At 39.5% G+C, this 20838-nt stretch overlaps 1 protein-coding gene across 1 annotated transcript in view; it reads right to left on the bottom strand.

Annotated features, from left to right (window-relative positions):
• The window catches only part of grik4 (glutamate receptor, ionotropic, kainate 4), a 140905-nt gene that overhangs the window by 58222 nt on the left and 61845 nt on the right, over positions 1 to 20838 (bottom strand). The window contains exons 5-6 of the mRNA XM_040131726.1: positions 14380 to 14558; positions 11229 to 11282 (exon numbers count right to left, since the gene is read on the bottom strand). Of these exons, the coding sequence (XP_039987660.1) occupies positions 11229 to 11282; positions 14380 to 14558 (233 nt within the window). The remainder of the gene's footprint in view (positions 1 to 11228; positions 11283 to 14379; positions 14559 to 20838) is intronic.

Here is a 20838-nt window from a genome sequence, read left to right on the forward strand (position 1 = left end):
CAGAGTGGTTGAGGCCTTGATCCGTTCACTGATGACTTAAATAGATAGTTATGATGCAGAGAGACAGGATGGATGGGACAGAGTTGGAAGATGAGTGGTGTTCTTAATCATATATCAAACATCAAAACCAGAGGGCACGGGAAAAGCATGCACATCTTATCCAACTAGGCCACCAGGAAGGCCCTGACCTTTTCCCACTGTAAAACTAGATTTATAGTTCTGCATTAAGGAGTTACAGCATAGCTACGGACTCTATGCACATAGCTATGCAGTCACAGACATGCGTTTCCTCAAAAATGTACATATATATGTCAGAAATATGGTGGACGTGACATATGATTGGGCAGCTTGGGCTTCTTATGTTTTATCCAACAAGTTTCTGAGGTCAGTAGAGTTTGCTGATAGTGAAGAAAATGTTAAGGAAGTTGAACAGAAGACTCATTATTCTTTGCATTTTCAGTAAAACACGTCTAGCATCGACATTTACACTGCAAACTTTCTGCTCATGGCGATTATCGTTCTTTATTACAGTGAATTAAACAATGTAAATATGGCCACTCCACAGCGGTAGTCTTCTGTTCAGTAATGAGACAGGGTGAAATAGAATAGCAAAGTTAATTTAGCAATGTAAACACAATCACTATGTGGAATGTAATTAAAGCACAATAAAGCCTTTTTGAATGCTGAACCATAAATCAAAACCAATGCCACAGACCAGACTGGCGTTAGCCACTGCATCAAGTATAAACTCAAATTTGAGATAATTGAGATAATAACGCCATCAAAGTTTCCTTAAACTGCTGAAGCTCAACTTGATCTTGAAAATACTTTGAAATGTCCTGACTGGAAACTAACATTGGGAAATGTGTGAATAGTGGGAATACATAAATTACAGCCGCAGAAGAATTTATCCTTCTCTCTGGGTTCTCGTTGTGTTGGTATTTATGGTGCTCTCTACGGCACGAACGCAATAAATGTAATTCTTAGCAAAGTAAGTTGGCATCTTTGCATTACAAATGAGTAGCAAGCAGACATTATTTGGTAAAATACACTTGTTGTGACATAATAATCACATAGTTTATATTCTGGCTGGATGCGGCTTTCTGTTGTCACCGTCCACGTAGCCTATTACCTTTTCTATTACTCAGTTGATTGATTCTCAAACTCTGTGTCTAAACAGGGAAATATGAACTTTACATAAGCCTTGGAGGGGAATTAATTAAATCCCAATCATTTTCACAGTCACAGTGGCTGCCCTCTAAAGCAGTTTGACTGACAAGACTTTTTTGGATTTATAAATCTTCCGTACCACAGTGCACACCAGAGATGGAGGGCGAGGTTGATGTGAAGTGTTTTTTTTTTTAATAGGAATGTTCCCTCCATTCATTCACAATCACAGATACGGGACAAGAAATTTTACCAGAACAATAAACTTGTGAAATTGAATTCTGTATCACCTAGACAATACTGTTATCAAGGCCAGGCACACCTAAAGAGAAATACAGAGTGAGAGAGAGACATGGAAAGACAGAGAGAGAGAGACGGACAGAAGGGGTGCAGGTTTGGAAGTACGAAAAGAGGTGAAATTGCAAGAACATGGGCAGACAGCAGCTACTACTATTACTACTACACAGAGTTTCAGAGGGCAAAGCAAACTCGACAAAATTAGAGAAAGAAAAGAATTTTTGAAAATACGAGAAAGACAGAAAATTTGAAAATTATGTTTGCGCAGTTTAGGGGAGGCAGGCCTACATTTAATTTGTTCTTCAGTGGCATATCGAATCATAAAGCATTTAAACATTTGAAAGTGCTGGGAGGAATAATTAGAAGCATGGAGCATGTCGAGCCCTGAACCCCAACTGGCCAAGAACAAATGGGGGGGGGCGGGTCACAGTCTGGGAAATGATAGGGATTAACTAGTGAATAACAGCATCAGCAATGCTTCAGAGGTAAAACACAACTCCCCTCTTCACCCTTCTATACAAACCTGCCAATCAGCTCTAACCAAAACGAATGGAGAAAGAGGGAGGAAAAAGAAAGATGAGTTTAAATAAGTTTGTTTAGTGTCTTTGCCTGAGGACTTGTGCTGCAGTCAAATGTGAATATGTAGTCTGTTTCTCTATCACCAATGCTGGTTTATGACAGCAATGCCAGAGGAAAAAAAAAATACGCACAGCTTATTTCCGGGAAAAGCAAACAGGACAGGCAGGTAGATAACATGGCCAAGATGTTACAACTGTATGTATGTGTGAGTGGGAGGAATGGGATGTTGTGTGGGTGAGCATGTACATGAGTGTGTTTATACGAGTTTCATCATTTGTGTGTGTGTGTGTGTGTATGACAGACTGGACGCACTGGCAGCTCTTCAGGCACAGATGCATGACAATGACAACAGTGACGAGGGATCACGGGTGTGTGGAGGGGAAATGGAACCAGAAGAACTAAACAAACAGGTGGAAGGGTGCGTGGGGGGGGGTTGAACTGATGCCCCCTGCTTCGCAGATAGGATAATATGTCAGCCGGCACTGTGTGTCAAAGCGTAGTTTTGATTGTCTTGTGTGGATGCGAGGGTGTGTGTGTGTGTATGTGTGTGTGTGTGTGTGTGTGTGTGTGTGAGAGAGAGGGAGAGAAAGTGAGCCTGCACAATTTCATCAAGACTCAAAATGACATCACAAAGTGAAAAGCGTGCCTGCGAGTCACTGCTAGGCCCAATCCCGTGCTCACCTAACCTTCAAATGACATTAGGCATCCAGTCAACAAATGATGACTCACTGCCAACCTGATGTGATATATTCAATCCTGCCAAGTAGCTTAGATCACGGGATACAAATCACTTAGATGGAAGCCATAGAGCGGGTGCTGAGTGCCTGTGTGTTGGCAAAGGTGTGTGCCTTTGTGAGTGTCTGTGTTCCCTGTTTGTTTTGGTTGTTCGCGTGTGTGCATCCATCAGACATTCATATGTGTGTGCGTGGCTCTCGTGTGTTTCTGTGTGAGTGTGTGTTGGATTACGTTAAAACTGAGGAAGCTGCGTGATGTTGCCTGCTCACGTCCGCAAAAGCAAAGTTGTCTTCACAGAGAGAAGCTGTAAAAGCCCCGAGGAGCTGTTCAGATTTTCTCGCTCTTTCATGAAGCATGTTTTTGTTTAAATCTCTCCGCTCACTTTGACTCAAGGGCCAAGATTTCTATTAGATCTTACAATTAAAGCTCAGGATATTAACGGCTGGTATTAAGCGGACTTAATGGGGAAAAAGGAAAATAAACCGGCACTGAGAGCTTTATCACATGGTATAAAGGAAACAATGTTTGATACAATCTGAAATGATGTCTCTGTGCTCCTTTTCCTCCCAATCACCTGCGTGTCTAATTCTGATCAGCACCATCATCTAAAGGGAATACTTGTATATAGATCAAGCATTACATTACCAAGGACTAGTGGCTCAGAAATCATAAAGCAGAATTAATGTAGCGGGGAACACATAGCACGTTTCAGAGACTGTTATGAGGTGCAACAATCTGAATCATATGGCTTTCAATGGAGATAGAAGCGAACCAAAAAAAACATCATCTCTCTTCACCCCAGGCAGCGTCCACTGAACATCATTAGCCCTAATGATGGTCACTCTTTCACGTCCATCTTCTCCATAGAGACCTTAGTAATAAATGGAGTGTAGTAAGAAACACAAACAAACAAACACACATGCAACATTCATAAATCATGGATGCAAACAACTCATATAGCTATGATAAACCTGATTTGTATATTAGACAGTTTGAAACATCAGACTACATTTACTACAATGCAGTGCAATAATTCTGCCTGACAATGATGGGAGAAAAGGAGCATTTCTAGCTCTTCTTCCCTCCCTAATTTCTCACACCAGATTAATAAGATCAACACACAACACAATAAACGCCGCAAAACCAAAATGAAGACTGGAAGCAGTCAAATCCATAAGTGGGCATGACAAAAACCCTCACTCAGGACGGGTAGTTGTGTGAGGATGTGGATAAGCGTCTTGAGATGATTCAGAGAAACAGATTAGGCAGAGTAGCAGTCTGGCAGATCGTTAATCAGAGATGTCAAGACCAGAGATAAATGAAGTGTCAGCAGAGGAGGGAGACACAAGGAGGGAATGGTTGGAGAAAATAGGTGGAAACAAGGGAGAGAAGAGGTTGGTAGAACGAGGAGGGAGCAGATGCAGAAAGGATGGAAAATTTAAGAATAATTCATGTTTATAAGCCTTAACAGTTTTTAAGGTAATTTTGGAATTTCAGAGAAATAAATTATACAGATTACGATTTTGCAATGGAATTGGGAATCGCTAGCAATTATGTTGGCTACAGATTTCTTTCGATTCATCAGTGAATCACAAGAACATTATCTAATGTTAATACATGCATTCTTAATCTTAAATCGGTCTCTTAAGAAACTCATGTATTTATCACCACATTTAATAATGCTGCATGACTGATTATCACCAGTTACAACGTAAAATTCCTTAGAAATTATTTATCAAGGTAAGCTGTAAGTAATTCTCATATATTACAAATTTGACAGCATATGTGTTTGACTCCTAAACTGTTTCTGCAGCGTTTGGTGTGAATACAAACTGTGTTTGAGTTTCATCATTTGTGAAGCAAACAGCTGTCTGACATGTTTCCCTTGTTTGAAGTGTTTCTAATCTTTTGCGAAAGTATTATAATTATAATCAGACTATTTTGAAATCTTACTTATTTTTATCTTTATCAGCCAGGAGAGCTGTTTAAGAAACTGAGAGAGAGGGATGACATGAAATAGAGGTCTTATACCAGATTCAGACCTTCGGAATTTTAGTTTTATGTTATGTATTTGAGCTAATTGAGCCAGTTTTTCAGTGAATTTATACTTCACTCTAATTGTTTTCAATCAGGATAACACTCCGCTTTAAAAACAGTAACAATTGTGTGGTTTATCCACATTCTCAATTTAATTAATGTCACGTTTAAATAAAAAAGCCCTACCTTGAGTACATCTCAATGACAGGAAAAAAGAAACACACACCCTGAGATTCAACAAAAAAATTTAACAACAAAAAACTAGGAGTGGAGCTTGAGGTCAAACTGTGCACAAAAGGTCCAACTCAACAAGCAGCTATCTTTAATTAGTTGTTGAATTAATGTGTGGTGTTATTACAGTATTTAAATCCAAACTGAATAATGTGAATCATTGCCATCTATTTTTAAAAAACTACTTGTTTTAACAAAATAGTTTCCTACTGTAGCACATAATATTGTAAAGTATATTGCAGCATTTTTGCGTACAGTATAGTGTTATGTGTTTTTAATGCAGCGGCTAACGGTAGTAACTTAAAACCAAAATTTTATATGAATCTTTTGGCTACATTATCTACTTGTCTAACCCTCAGGTGTAACTCTCACTTGTTCCATCATGTAATTATAACCATAAACTGAAAACTCTGGAAAGCAATTTAGGTGAATTAGATGCTCTTTTGATCAAATTATACAGTGAATGTTCCCACCCTAGACACATAGTTTTTGACGGTTACTAGCTCTAATCTGAACTTCAAAATGTAACTTTTATCACATGTATGAGTTTCAATAGGTCTTATAAGAATGTCAACTCTCCTAGCCACACAGACATACAGTATTTAAATTGGTACAACTAACAGTGTTTTAAGATATAAGGAGATCTGGAAATGAATTATGTACATGTTGGTACCAAGTCTGCATCTAGTCAATTAATGAGAGGCTGTGGTAGGCACACTTCTGAAAAACCAGTTTAAATCATAGACAGCAGAATTCAGATTTATGTAAGATAACAATAAAAAACTTTATAAGCCATGAACTCTGTGGCACTGCCAAATTAATATCTGAAAAATGTTCCCACAGACAGCAGGGTGAAGAGTAAAGACTTGTACCTCTGAGCTTCATGTGCTCTGTCTCCCTCTTTATTTTCAGAGGGTGTATATATACTGTATAGTATGATGAAATAGAAATTATGTATGCTGCCTGATGCCCTATAAAAGTAAAAGAAAACAAGAACACTAAAATGCTTTAGAAAAAGGATAAATAACTTAAGTAAGTTGGTTGGAGGAAACTGAGCAATTACTATCCTGAAGAACTAGTTGCTACCCGAAAACCACTTTGATTCAATGTCGCGATGGGAGGCTGTCTCCATACAAAAACTCTCTGGAGCATAATGAAGTCAAACTGAAAGCACGAACAATCATCTTACAACGAACCCTCAGCACGGCCTCCCGAAGACACCACACTGAGAAAACACATCACGCAATTACTCAAATTACTTTCTTCAATATAAGCTGTCACGTTATAAGAACTAGATAAACACACGCAGTTAGTTGCTCATTTCACATACTGTGTAACCGCATTCCCCTCAACATCACAGAAATATTTAAATGTATATTTTTAAAAAGTGTTCCAGAATTCTTTTTTCCACACAGCTTTTTCCTGTGTGGTGAAATTAATCATGTTCATAAAAAGGACTGTCAGGAAGAAATAAATGTAGCAGGTCACAAGTCGCCTAATGTAAAAGCTTTTTCAGGGCGAACGGTGAGTGAGTTATAACTGATAAGCGTAACCTTTAAAAAGACTTCAGAAATGTTATTTGCTCCCTGAGATAATAAAATATATCTGGACTGGAACACACGCTACCATCAGGAGTGCACACATATGCGCATAGCATTTACACACTCATGAACTGACACACACGCGCGCACACACACATAAAAAGATTAGTGAGCTACAATCTTCTCTATCATCTATCTTGCTTCCTGTATGTTTGTGGCTCAAGAGTCACTCTATTAGAAGAACATCTCTCAGTCTGGAGGCAAAGGAAAGGTGTTGAGAATTCTTAAAAAAATATTACCCCTTCAAATTAGAGCCCAAATTTGAATTAAATAGAACAAGTCCTAATGAAATCGAACATTTTGTAATTGCTGGATGGATTACTTTCATGGGCAACTTTTTTTTTTTTTCAAAGAATGAAGTGCTAAGTTTATTAACAACCGTGGATTCACAGGGAAGTGGCTGGGGTGGATGTCAGGCATAAAAATGTTTAATAATGCTGTAGTCACTGCAAGTGGACATTATGCTGCAAGATCAGGTACAGTATACAACAAGTGAGTACACCCCTGTGCAATATCTCTAAAATGTTAAATTAGTCAAAACCATATCATCTTACACTAATTGTATTATTTTTAATATGAAGTGTAGGGTATTTTATCTTATGAATGATTAAAAACAAACAGATTAGACAGAGTACATTGAAAATAGAGGCCCCAAAGTACAAACTCTATGTAACAAATTTGAGTACACGGGTGACCACTGCAATAAAAGTCAGTTTACCTGTGACCACTGCAACAAATTTGATTACACCTGTGATTTCCAAGTAAGGCTAATTGCATGAACAAGCTTGAACCTGTGAATACCATATCTTTGTCAATTTTGGCCTGGGTTGTGTCTAATGCAACATTGCTAAACATAGTGAGGAGCTGCTGAACAAGTAAGAAACCAGATTGTCAGACTTCACAAAGATGGGAGAGGGTACAAGAGCATAGGCTACTGAACATAAGCCAAAACACAGTAATGTTAGAAAATGTAATCCAGTCACGATTATTTTTCTTACAAAACGTATTTGCTGTTGCAGTTTAGTTTCATTGTACAATTTCTAGGAGACAGGGTTTGCAGTTGCCATAAGAAGTCAAAAACCTTGTGATTTTTACAAAGTTAAAGAGTGTTTACTTGCACTTGCACATGCACTGTTGTAGCATGGTTTCATTTATATCCATAACCGGCTAAATATCATACTACCTACAGTAGTTACTTTGTGTTACTTTGAAGATCAGTGGAGCATTTTAAAGTACTTTATTTTTTAAGGTTACAAGTTGAGTTAAAAAAAACAAACAAAACAAAAGGCTTGTTCATAAAAGCACAGCCACTGTTTAGTATTTCCACACTGTTTGGAAGCCAGCCCTGGATGCTACTATATCAGAGTGTAGGCTAATGTTAGCATCTGTGCTCTGCTCATTATTAAATATTAGGGGAAGTTTACACTCCAGGAACGACAGAGAGCGTTTCCCGAGAAAGTCTTACACTGGTCAAACACATTGGTGTAGTCTTCAGCCATTTTCTCATAACCGTCAAAATGAAGCATTAAAACAAGCATAAATCCAAGCCGTCTTCCTTTTCCCTGTATATAAGCTAACCAGCCAAACAGGGTAATGTTAGAACGAAATAACAGTCCTATCTTTCATTTTTCCTTATCATGTTTATAACACTACAGCAAACTTTCTCTACACTATAGATCAATGAAGTGTTTTTTGCCTGGAACTTGTAGCCTTAGCCTCAGTCTTTTAGCACAAAATTATGTGTTAGCTTAATTAGCCAGCTAGCAACATCTGATGTGCTGGCGACAGTTGTCATTTCAGATGGCAAAATCGAGTATCACTGACTAGAAATTAGATGCCTGCTTTTGTCTATGTCTATCTGAAAACTAGAACCCGATGTTTCAAAAATTGCTGAAAAATGTAAAGTGTTAATTCTGCCCCTGTTATCTCTGTAAACTGCAAACTCCTTATAAAAATGTGATGAAAGCCTGACAGGCGTAGCAACAGCAACCAGGGGTCAAAGCTTAGCGAATAATTGTCAATTGTGGTTAAGGTATAGTAGAGATTAGGCAACTTAGTGAAGGTTCGCTGTCATAGTCAAACGAGACCCAACTTGACTGGGCTGTGGACCCCAGTCTCAAATAATCCCCTGTTAACATCATGTTTTTTACAAGACCACTGACCACCCTCACCCACATACCTTTACTTTTTACTGCACTGCGAGAACATCACATAATATCCTGCTTTGGCACTGAATGTTCTCAGTGATTTTTGCGGTATTTGAACAAATCACCACTGCTGTCATTTTTCTGCACAGGCCAGTCTCATGAAATGGCATAGTGTACTTTAATGAGAGGATGTAAAAGTGATCCAAGCATTCAATGTATTATTGCCTTTTTCAGAAATGTACTATTACAGTGAGTTTGGAAATTGGCCGAACAATGAACTGAACTGTGAGAGAACATAATGGAAACTTGTTCCTATCCTCTTTTGTGTTAGGGTGTATTTATGCATATGTGTGCGTGGTGAGCATTAGGCACAAGCACCGGAGCCATTTAAAAACACAATAAATAGGATGAATCACTCACTACGACAACTAAGGAGACAACAGCGCTTCTATTTTTCCACTCACAGCCTCTGCATTATGTCCCAGGCTCATGGGGGCACACTGCTGACCGTTTTAATGATGTTAGATGGAGCTATTAATGATGCCGCCACTTAGCAATGTCTTGATTTTAAGAAAATGGTGGTCATGGCAGCAGGAGGGGGGATGTGGGCTCATCATCTAGTATCTGCCATGAATGGTCTGCCATGAGTGCTATGCTGTGCCCTCCAGCAGACCTGCACAGCAACACCAAAGAAGAGTGATGAGGGAGCTTATTTAGGTGTAGACAGAAATGAAAGACAAGCAGGTTAAAGAAAAGCAGGAAGAAAAAAGAGAGCTACAATAAAAGAAGTGACTATGTCAAGGGCTGTGGAGCAAAACATGAAGATGGCAGCAACCCACTCTTAGAGAGTCATAAATCAGCTTGATATGAATTATCTCTGCAGCACTATTAGAGCAAAGTGTTTCGAACCTCATTAATTTCCATTAGGGAGCAGCTATCTGGTAAGTTTACTATAGCATCAAATTTTCTTTGATCTTTATGATCTTACAGTAAGTCTCACATGTCCCCGAGCCTCTATGTGCCTAAACTCAAATACTCTCAAATTTGGGGTCAGTGCCTTTCATTCAGTCACAATTGCAATGACTCATTTCAAATAAAGGAACCCCCCCCCCCCAACTGTTCTGTCCCCAATCCTTATCCTTATGTTGGCACATTAAGCTCATATAAAATAATATGTAACACACTCCTAATTTACAAGATATATTATTAATGTAGCTTTTATCAAACCAAGTGGTAGCTTTCCATAAAAACGCTTTCAACTTTAACTTTAGTGTATATATCCTACTGGAGATAAAGCATTTAAGATATGACTGTAAGATATTTCAGTAATAGTGATTCAGCTGTTGACCTGCTACTGCTTTAAAAGCAACTTTGCAAATTAGCACTCCCTTCAACTGCTTCTCTCAGCTCTTTCTCCTTCTGCCCCTGTCACTGTAAACAATATACAACATCCAGTATGTAGCATCATTTACAAAGCTACATTAAGATTAATTAACCACAGGTAATAAGTAGCTTTAAGAAACTGGGCACTCCACAATATGTAATGCAATGTGATGAAATCAGTAGTAAAACAGTTTTTGGGCGTGAATGAAAAGACCCTACATAATGGAAGAAAACTCCCCCAAATGTTAATTCACATTAAAAGGGTTCAAGGCCAACAGTTGCAAGAAATATCACAAAACTCAACACCATGAGATGCACTGCTAATTACCTGAGCAATGAGAACATATCAAGAACGAAACATTATATAGTATAAGCTTAGTTTAGAGGCGAACATGAAAACCAGCCATAACCAAGTAAATCACCCACAAAATAATGATTAAAAAATGTATAATGAGTTCAAGAAAAAAAAGACAGAAAGAAAAAAAAACTAGAAAGAAGGAAAGACAGAAAGAAGAAAACTAGAAAGAAAGAAAGAAAAAAAGGTGCGGTGGAAGAATGTGTGGAGCACCTCCTCAACCCAGTCAGTGACAGAAATGAATGCTGACTCTCAAGACAATGACCTCATTACTCATTCAATAAGAGCTTGGCAGGCTTTCCACAATCATAATTATAAGAAAAGCGGCAGCAGAAACAACAACAGCAATAGTTCTAGTAGCAATTAAATTATCATTATTATTTATGTGTTTGTTTGGCCCAGAAGTGCACTTCAACCAACGAGGGCAAACTGGAGCCACTATGGCCATGACACTCAGCATTTCTCTAATTTGTAGTCACATGCACTGAGGGAGAAAATCGTCTATGCTATAATGAAGCTGTGCTATAACTCCTATCTGCTTAACTCTATCCATTCAATCATTCATTCAAGTGAGTACTAATTAAAGTGTTATATTTGTATACACTACAGGAGCACAGCATTAGAGTACTGATCTGCTCCAGTAGGTGCGGAATCAATATTGCCTCTAAATGCCCACACCATCTCCCATTTCCTTACCAGAGAGGTGAAGATGTAAGTGTAGTAGACAGACAGCATTCCCAGCTCTGATGCCTGCAGAGCAAAAGACAAGGGGGGCGAGAGGGGAGAGATAAAGAAAAATGTAAGAGAAAGAAGGTACAAAAGGCACAAAAAAGATATTTGAGGATTGAAGTTTGAACAAAAATATGTTAAGATTGAGGTCAGAGAAACAGAGGAGGGAGGGAGAGACCAAAATAGAAAGCAAAAAGAGTAAAGAATAAAGGGGTTGGGAGAGAAGGAGAAAGAAGTTGAGAGGTCAGGGATTCAGTGTAACTCTACTCTCCACACAAAACAGATCAAATCCACATCTTGATAAGACCAGACACATTCTTATCTGACAATGGATCTCAATGGAGCAATTAATTTCCGAGGACCATTAGTATGCTGCTCGAAATTCTGTCTTACAATTTGATTAAAATTAATTCACAGTGAGGCGCAGTTGTGAAGGACAGGGTGAACTTTTCATAGTTTCATTACATTAAAGTCATTAGCAAAAAGGAAAATCACCAAACTATTGACTTCTTTTAATCACGCTGACGTTACTCAGAGGATAGCTTTTTCACACCTGACTGTCCTCAAATGTACGTATTTCCATTTTATAAATAGCTTCCACACTGGCATCATTCTACAGTTGTGCTTCATCAGGAAGAGGTCAATAATAAATATTGGGCTGTCGTAAATTCACAAAGTGTAACCTCTGTGTGGGTGTTTGTGTGGCAATAGGACTGTACATTACTCAGTTGTTGAAAGTTCAGTTAAGTTAAGTCTTCTGAAGGTGCATAAATGATAAAACACTAAGATGTAGAAAGGCAACAGTCACAACAGCAAAAACATCCAAATACATTTTTCATTGCTGAACTCTGAATGACCTCTCATGATGTCTTCATAAAGCCTTCTCCGTTGAGTATATTTAGCACATTTGTTTGCTTGTTAGCATCTTCCCTGGGATTACACAAAGTAAGTAGAACTAGCTAATGGCATAAGATGCTTGAGATGTTTCCTTTTTACACAGAATATGGAAAGTAATATTTCAAAGCACTGAATCCTTGCCTTGGGTGACCTGTGCCTTTAATACTACCAAATAGAAACATTATTAAACCAAACAGAAACTGACATCATGACCTAAATCGCCTTTTGCTGGTGCCCACATCCCATTTAGAAGACAAAATACAACCAAAACAAGCAGCTGATGAAAAATGTCCCTTTGGTCGCCTTTCACTGCATTTGAAATAAACTTCCCTGTCCACTTTTTGATCTCCTTGTTGTTCTAATACAGCAGTTGGTCAGAGTGCATGTGGTTTGCATTACCCCCATATGCTGGGCTCACTATCTAGCCCGCTCTGGTTCTGCACAGCTGTGCATAACAGTGGAGGCCAGATTGAATGAGATTACATTCAGAACGCCAACACTGCTGACCTAAAACCCTAGGAATGCTAAAACCTCAGATAGTGAGACCTTTGTCTGATGAGGGTTTGATGTAAGATGCAAAAAGACAAATAAGAGGGAATGTCTGGCATGAAAAAGGACAATTCTGTCCCTTGAGACAAGCTGGGCACTCCTATCATCATCTGAGACTGGCAAATATGCTGGCGCACAGCTTTGATATGTTTGGCAACTAAGGCAACTCCACATGAGGGTCGAGACAGCCAACTTTTCACCACACGGCTGCAGGATTTTCTCTTGAGAGACACACGGTAGAGAGTGACACATAAAGGAGACAAAGGAGTGAGCGATAGAGGGATGGATATACAGGAGCGCACGGGAGAAAGGTGTGAAGACACGGAGTGAAATTGTCTTCACTGCACTTGGGCAGAGAACAAAGAGCAAGAAAGAGAGCAACAAGAGAGCAACAGAGGGAGAAGAGAGGAGACATCCCATTGCGGGCTCCTGCTGCTCCGTGGCCCAGGGTTGCCATAGTTACCGGATGACCACTGATGCCAGCCTGAACACTTGACTGAGGTGAGAGATTGAGATTGAAAACAACTTTGAGACAGAGGGAGTGTATAATGGAAAGAATGAGGGAAGAAGAGGTGGAAAACATGAGAAACATCTCTACTCCTTCCCTCTCCTCCCAACCCCCTTCTGTCTCCAGTTATTGTCACCTTCACTCTAGCCTTCCATCCATCGTCTTCTTGAAATAATGAGGTGTATATTCATTACTAAGACACCATATGCTGCTGCCAAACACCCTCGCGTCCTCTGCTCCCACAGTCACCTTTATTGATGCCATCAAGGCTCTTTACAAACATAAGTCTCCAATCAGGAGAAGCTTCGGCATTATGTTGGACTCAAAGTGTCCAAGGTCTAAATAATGTTCTGAGACGTTAATTATAGGTATGTGCCATTCGTGGAGAAAGCACGCACCGTACAGATGACACTGTTATGCTACTGACAGAAATAGAGCTCACTAACATCCTAAAGTCATCTTTCTTGCTGGATGAGCTTTGTAGCTTTGTATAAACTTATAGTTATAATTTTATGCAAAAAGAGAACCAACAGATGGATAACAGATAAGAAGGACATGAAAGAATCAGTGTATTTCATCTGCGTCAGTGACTTACAGAACAGCTTGTTTTAATCCATAACATGCAGTGTATTAGACAGTAGACACACTAATCACACTAATCCACTTAACTGTGCAGAATTCTCACTTATGGACGATGAATCACACAACTTGATTTAATGCTCTTGTCCACGTCCAGCGGTTTGATGTAACAGGTTTGTTTGACAAGATTGCCTCAATTGATTTGCCTTTTATTTTGGACTCCCTTTGTCTTTAGAAGCTGTTCACACTGCCAAAAGTGTCATCTAGCTTGTGATTCAAGACAGCAAATAGATAATGGTGGTGAAAAAGGTATTTCTCTTTTCATATGTTCTGCGCACTATTCTTTGCGCCGTCTGGGGAACACAATCTCTATCTGTAGAAGTCAAAACTGAAAAGGCTAACCAACTAAAAAAATAATTCTCCACATATACTTTTAGCCTTGAACGCTTTTTTGCCACTGGCATTTTTCAGTTACTTCTCCTTTTTGAGATGTTTGAGGATTATACACAAAGCTAAGACGCTTTATATGGAATAAAGAAAAGTTATCAGTGCACAAATAACATGGCTATCATGTACCATACTAACCCGTTCCAAAATGATATGTGACATGGTGGCATTGGCATCGACTATAATAGTGGAAGTCTTGTCATCTCGTATCTCCTTCAGGAGTGGCGTCGGGTCCTGGCTGTCATCAAGCATGCGCACTGACAGAGTCTCCTTGGAGATGAGGAACTGCCTGAGGAGCTGCTCCAGGTTCAATAAGCCTGCCGGTAACACCCACACACAAGCATACACACAAGAAAACACATAAGGGGGTTACTTGTAATGAAGGGAAGACTCTTCCAAGGAGATGGAACTTTACTGTAATAGTCTTTTTTAAAAGTTAAAAAAATACATTAACAAAAAGTTAAGGATATTCAAAAAAAATTGGAAAATGCAGTACAAACTTAATAGGAGTTCACTGTCTTCAAAGACAATCAAATGTGCCTCTAACTTGTTTTCTGACACAGTTGACAACTGTGGATCAATAAAAATTTTTCCATGAAGAACAATTGGACTGAATACCTATAAGTACAATTATTGTACAGCCATCAAACACAAAGGGGCATTTCGGCAGCATTTTACCAGTCACTCTCATATATTAGAAGTCTCTGAGAGGTTTCTGGGCTAATTTTCCATATAGGAGTTCAAACTAATTCGTGAGATGTGTTACAGTGAGAAAAATACAACCTGAATGAAACGACAGCATGATGATGTTACAGTTACATTGGCCTCACCTTGGCAAATATGGCTCAGTCTCATCGCACTCGTACAGTATAAGACTTGTTGTTTTTGGCAAAGAGAGTCATAAGAGAAGGACACAACTTTTTGGAGAAGGACTTGCATTAGCAGAGCCCCTACCTCCTATTTAGTTTACTATGTAATAATACAATGACACCTTAGACTCTGGCGTCAGCAGATATTTTATGTGATTTTTGTCTCCATGGCGGCAACAGAGCAGTTCATCTGTCACATGGAGACCAATTTTGGTGTAGCAAATTTAAGTTATCAAGCTGGCTCCTTTAGCTTCTCCACAGCACATTAAACCAAGCTACAGTATTGTCCCAGCCACCAGAATCATGTCTGATAGCTCCTGTAATTTTGTCTCAGTGTCTGCCTGCCTGTACACCAGTATATCACAGTGTGTGTTTGTCTTCCTGTACCTGACTACCTGTATCTGTGCACTCAGAAGAAATTATTCCTGGCTGCTGCTTGCTTGCCTGCCCGTGTCTCAAACCTGTCAGATCTGCTTCCTCTGTAGTATAACACAGAATAACTTTGATGAGCTTGAAATAGCTTCTGCTAAACTGTCCTCCTTGTCTGCCTCTTGCATCCACTCTCTATAGCTTGAAATACAATTTCACATCGGGTTCATGACATTAGACGGTGCACTGTGCTAGATGTGGCTGGCTAAACTGCATACTTACACACACAGAGTGACACACAGGAGGAAAGCTCAGATTCTCTTTAGTGTTCCGGCTGCACAGGATTCAAAGGGGAGTCAGAATCCTTTTTTTCACTTTTTTTCCCCTCACCGTTCAATCAAATGAAAAACATGCAGCTGAATGAAAAAATTGCTGTTTTTTAGTTAGACTTGTATAGGTCCTTGTACAGAGAAAACAAGTTCTGTGGGATCGTGTGTGTGTGTTTGTGTGTGTGGGTGTGTGCGTGCGTGCGTGCGTGTGTGTGCGTGTGTGTTTCCGCGCATGTGTGTCGTCCTATAAAGTGTGAGTCTCTTCTGATCCAGAGAATATGAGGCAGTCTGTGTCTGTGTGTGTGTTTGTTCTTCTGTCTTTATCAGGACCGAGGTTGAGACCTTGAGAGTGAGAACATTTTTGAAAAGTTAAAGGATATTTTGGCTGGTCTCCTCTTCTTCACAGGACTGTTTGGCTATTAAAAATTGGTTTCATAATTAAATTTAGAATTAGGTTAATCAATCAATAAATTAATTAATTAATTGTCATTAAATAAACCCGTTTTTGATAATAATAATGGTTTGCATTTTTTCAGCAATACACTTTGGATGTATTTACAGTGTGCAATTGCTTTATATAGTAATTTTAATTTTAATTTTTATTTTTACTGGCAATGTCCGATTTACAGGAAATGATGCATGCATGTATACCAGTGTTACTGCTTCATGGTTAACTAATGGTTTCCCTGCAACTGCAACAGAACTGTGTTAATTTCCTGCTAATAGAGAACAGAAAAATTTCCTCTTGCTGTTGCGTCATATTGAAAGTGTTCAGCTGGCAATCAGCAGGATGGCTTTTACTGTGAGGCAGGCACAGAAAAGGTGTCACCAAATCACCCAGGACTGAAATCTCAGAGAGTAACTTCTGAAAAATCCTTCCTCCGAAATTCTTATTTTTGTTGCCCTCCAGTGGTTTAACTTGTCACGTTGCTGCAGTCATGTACAGTACAGGTGTAGTCCAGGACCCCATGACATCACTTTTTGTTGTGGTTACAGGTACAGCGAAGCCAACCAGACCCATCAGGCCAGGCGCCTAATTACTCTTTTCAAAGTTTAAGATAAGAATTGTGGTCGAGCACGTAGTTTGAATCTAGGAAATGCATTATGTCAAAGAGGGTCCTCACAAGTGCAGAAAACACACACTGGTGTGTGTGTTAGTGAGACTAAACTCCCTCATTGGCATGGACGACGCATGGCTCTGACTCTATCTCAGGCACACAGATAAAGGTGAGAGCTGACATTCAACTTAGGCAACCACTCATTTACCTTTCACATACCGTCACCAGAGGGTGCCTGCAAGATCTTTCTCTCTCTCTCTCTCACTCTCACAAAAACACACACACACACACACACACACACACACACACACACACACACACACACACACACGCACACACAAACGGAATCCTTTTGCAGACACACAAAATACCACAATGCAAATACTGCCACACTACAGAGGCACCGGGAGTATAAAAACATTAAACTGTGAATATAACACAGCAGCTGAATATGATTTCCTTCACAGGTAAAGGTGAATAATATATATTGAAACCGTCAGCCACAGATGAAGTTTTTAACACAGACCCAAAAGCCCTGATGACAGCTCATGATGACTCATTATTTAGCCTTGAGCAGAGGGTAAGACCTAGTTTTATGACTTTGCCAGCATTGGAGCCATCACTTTAAAATGTTGTGGACAAGACCATGTGTCAAAACATTTAAAGTATTTCTGAGCATATTAATCCATTAACTCAAATAACCATCAAAGTGGAACCATCAGTACTGGCTGCCACAGCGTTGGTGGTGCTGATCTGACTTGGTCCTGCTGATCATTCCTATTCTCTCTTCAAACAGCATCCATATTCGTTCTTCATACAACACCTTTGAAACAGCAAATTATTTCATATTATATTTACATATTGTATTATATTATAAGGAGTGGAAGAGCTAAATTGCAAAAAACAAGTATGCCTTGAGAAATGGCTTTATGCGCAACAACTGTTTTTCAATCTGCACATACATATAATGTGTAAAAGTCGAAAATTTGAAAACAACTCAAAATACTGCAACAAAGTTTTTGCACTTGGCTGGGGTAGAAAAGTTGGTGTATCAATAAAAGCAAAAGGTGCCAAAGTGTAATGGAAACAGGCTCAGCAAAAAAAACCCATTATGTACTGTACATGAAGCACAAGTGATTAAAAATAGTGGCAGATGAAAACATCAGATCTGTCTGAAGCGATGGGGAGACTTTAACGTTTCTGAAATTAATAAATGAAACAAACATAAATTTCCTGTTTTAGTCATGTTTTCTACATTGTTTTTCACCGTTTGAGGTCTGACTGGCACTCTTACGTACGGCATCTTGTTGCCCCCTTCTCCTACTACAGTTTAATGGCTCCCAAATGGAAAATGAGTGCCACCTGCTGTTTACCTTGATGCGCCTAAGTAGTGAATTGGAAACACACAGAAATCTGAATAGTCTTTTGTCAAATTTATGGAAATTTTGTTAAAATTTGCACAACATTTGGATGGAAACCTGGCTATTGTCATGTGACGGTCCCCTCTAGACAACTGTACTGTACATGGTTATCTATGCCTCTTGATATGTCTTTTGATGGAAACGGCAAAATTTTATTGACAGAGATAAGAAATCAGAACTAAATCCCTTTTGTCTTTTTTCAGCATTTTACTCTAGCAAAGAAAAATACTGAACATTTGAAAGTATGCACACAAAGTACACCAACAAATTAAATCCATAATCACATTGTTGTCTAATTTTTACAAAAAGCAACACAAGAGTTTAAAGCCATCTGCCTTCCATCTATTCAATGAGAAGCCTTTGAAACTGCGAAGTGCTGTAAACTACTACTACTAGCTCCACCATCACCTTGACTACTTAGATTGCTGCCCTTCACATCAGGATCATTAGTAGCCACAGTATAAGTACTATCATCAGAGTCATAAAAACCATCCCTTGTAATTACTATGTTCCTGTCATTCTTACACCTTCGTACACATTCCGGTTTACAAGCTATTGAGGCATCTCTTCCACCTGGCTATCGCTGATTATAGGTTAGTGATGGCAATTCCACATAGAGTGTTAAATATGGACAGACAGTAGGTGAGCCCTAGAAACTGCAAGTAATGGAGCATTGTAAAGTATTAAATGTCATAGGCATTCAATCATCACCATAAAAAAAAAAGAGCAATTAGCATAAGGAAAGTTGTATTACTTAGGAGATTATAGTGGAAACCTTAATAAAACAAGTATTGGAAGTGTTTTTTTTCTATTGTGGCTGCAGTGGAACAAAGCAGTGAGCTAATATGTCAAACTTTGCTCTCCAGCTGTACCTATCAGCAGTGGAAAAATTCTCTGCAAGCATTTCAGGCCTACTGTTTTGTTGAACTTAGAAATTCTGTACCTGCACTGCAGCTCAAGTTAAATTCCAGAGCTTATTGGATGTTCTCTTTCAGCTTACTGAGTTGCACCAATCACCTCACTAATGAAAGTGCACTGCTAAAGCACAGTGCCTGTGAGTACTGGAAAGGCATGCATTTGAATTTGTGCGATTTGCAAAGTGTATGTGTGTGCCTGCAGGCCAATTCTGTGCATGCATTTTTATGTGTGTCTCCCTTTATTTACCAAAGGCCACAGCAAACAGACATGTGGGGCCACCCAGCAGGTCTGAAAATTCAACCACATGGACAGTATTCTGTCCAGAGTTACAGTACTGCAGCTGCTACTGCACACACTGCCATCGATAGTGGAGGTTAGCTAGATTAATGTCTGTCCTGGTGTGCATCATGCCTTTGGGCACAGCTTCCCTTCCACTCTTGCCTCCTCAGCCATGGCTGCAAAATATTCATGAATTGGCCACGGTCTATTAGGCTGTCACTGGCTTGGGTGATTAATGGGGCCGGCACATGTGGACGAGACACCAACAGCAGGCTGCCAACCCACCAACTGACTGTGTGACCTGATGGGGAGGGGAGGAGCTGACGGAGCTGGAGCCAAAGTTGAATGGGTTTCAACTAATCCTACTGTGGAACGGGGACCTTTACACACACATACCCAAATCCAGGCATGCGGCCATTTGCTGCATTTTCTATTGAATGAATGAGGGCTACATGAGAGGGTGTAATCAATATGGCCACCTCATTTCCTGGACTGCGCCCCTCTTGTTGCTAATGTATAATTCCAGCATGGTTTTGTCCTCCCCTTCCCTCACCCCAATCACTACATTTCACTTCTCCCACATTTACCAAATATCATCCTCTCCTCTCCTTTCCTTTCCTTTCCTTTTCTCCCCTCTCCTCTCCCCTCCCCTCCCATTTTGGCTTCCGCTTGGTCTTTTCTATCTTCCTCTCATCTCCCGTCATATCATTTCTTTTCATTTCATTTCATTTCCTTTCCAGTCCTCTCTTAGCCCACTGACACAGAATAAGAACCCTCCCGCGATCCCACCAACCTGCACACCCACGCACAACCAGAGGGAAGAAGAAGAGTAATGTAGTTTGAGTTTTTTTTTCTCCAAACTTGCCAATATTAAAGTCAGACGGGGCCTAAAAGGTTCACTTGTTATCACTGTCCTCGCTGGAGCTGTATTCATCAAAACTCTGTGGAATAATTGTCACAGAAACAGGATCGGAGCCCTGAATTAGAAAGATGACTGACAAATACAGGAACACCTAGAAGGAAAAACAACTAGTAATACATTTTTGACCCCAGCAGTTCCAGCATAATGGGTTATGTAGCGGAGGTGGTGGAGTTGGAGTATTATCTTTTCTTGAGTTTAATTATTTCTTCCCAGCAACTGTTTCAACTGTCTGCATAATCAAATGACATCTTTAGCAAATTGTATAGAAGAGGAAAAACAACTTTTCTAAAAAAGGACATTGGCATAAATTTACTGTAACTGAATTTGTGTAAAAAGCTCTAAAAACACACAAGTATGGTTGAATATGTGAAACATGGTGCTTTAAAGGACCAGTATGTAGGATTTAGGGGGATCTATTGGCAGAAATGGAAT

This window comes from Xiphias gladius, chromosome 7 (genome assembly GCF_016859285.1).
Source record: "Xiphias gladius isolate SHS-SW01 ecotype Sanya breed wild chromosome 7, ASM1685928v1, whole genome shotgun sequence".
In the NCBI taxonomy this organism is placed as follows: domain Eukaryota; kingdom Metazoa; phylum Chordata; class Actinopteri; order Istiophoriformes; family Xiphiidae; genus Xiphias; species Xiphias gladius.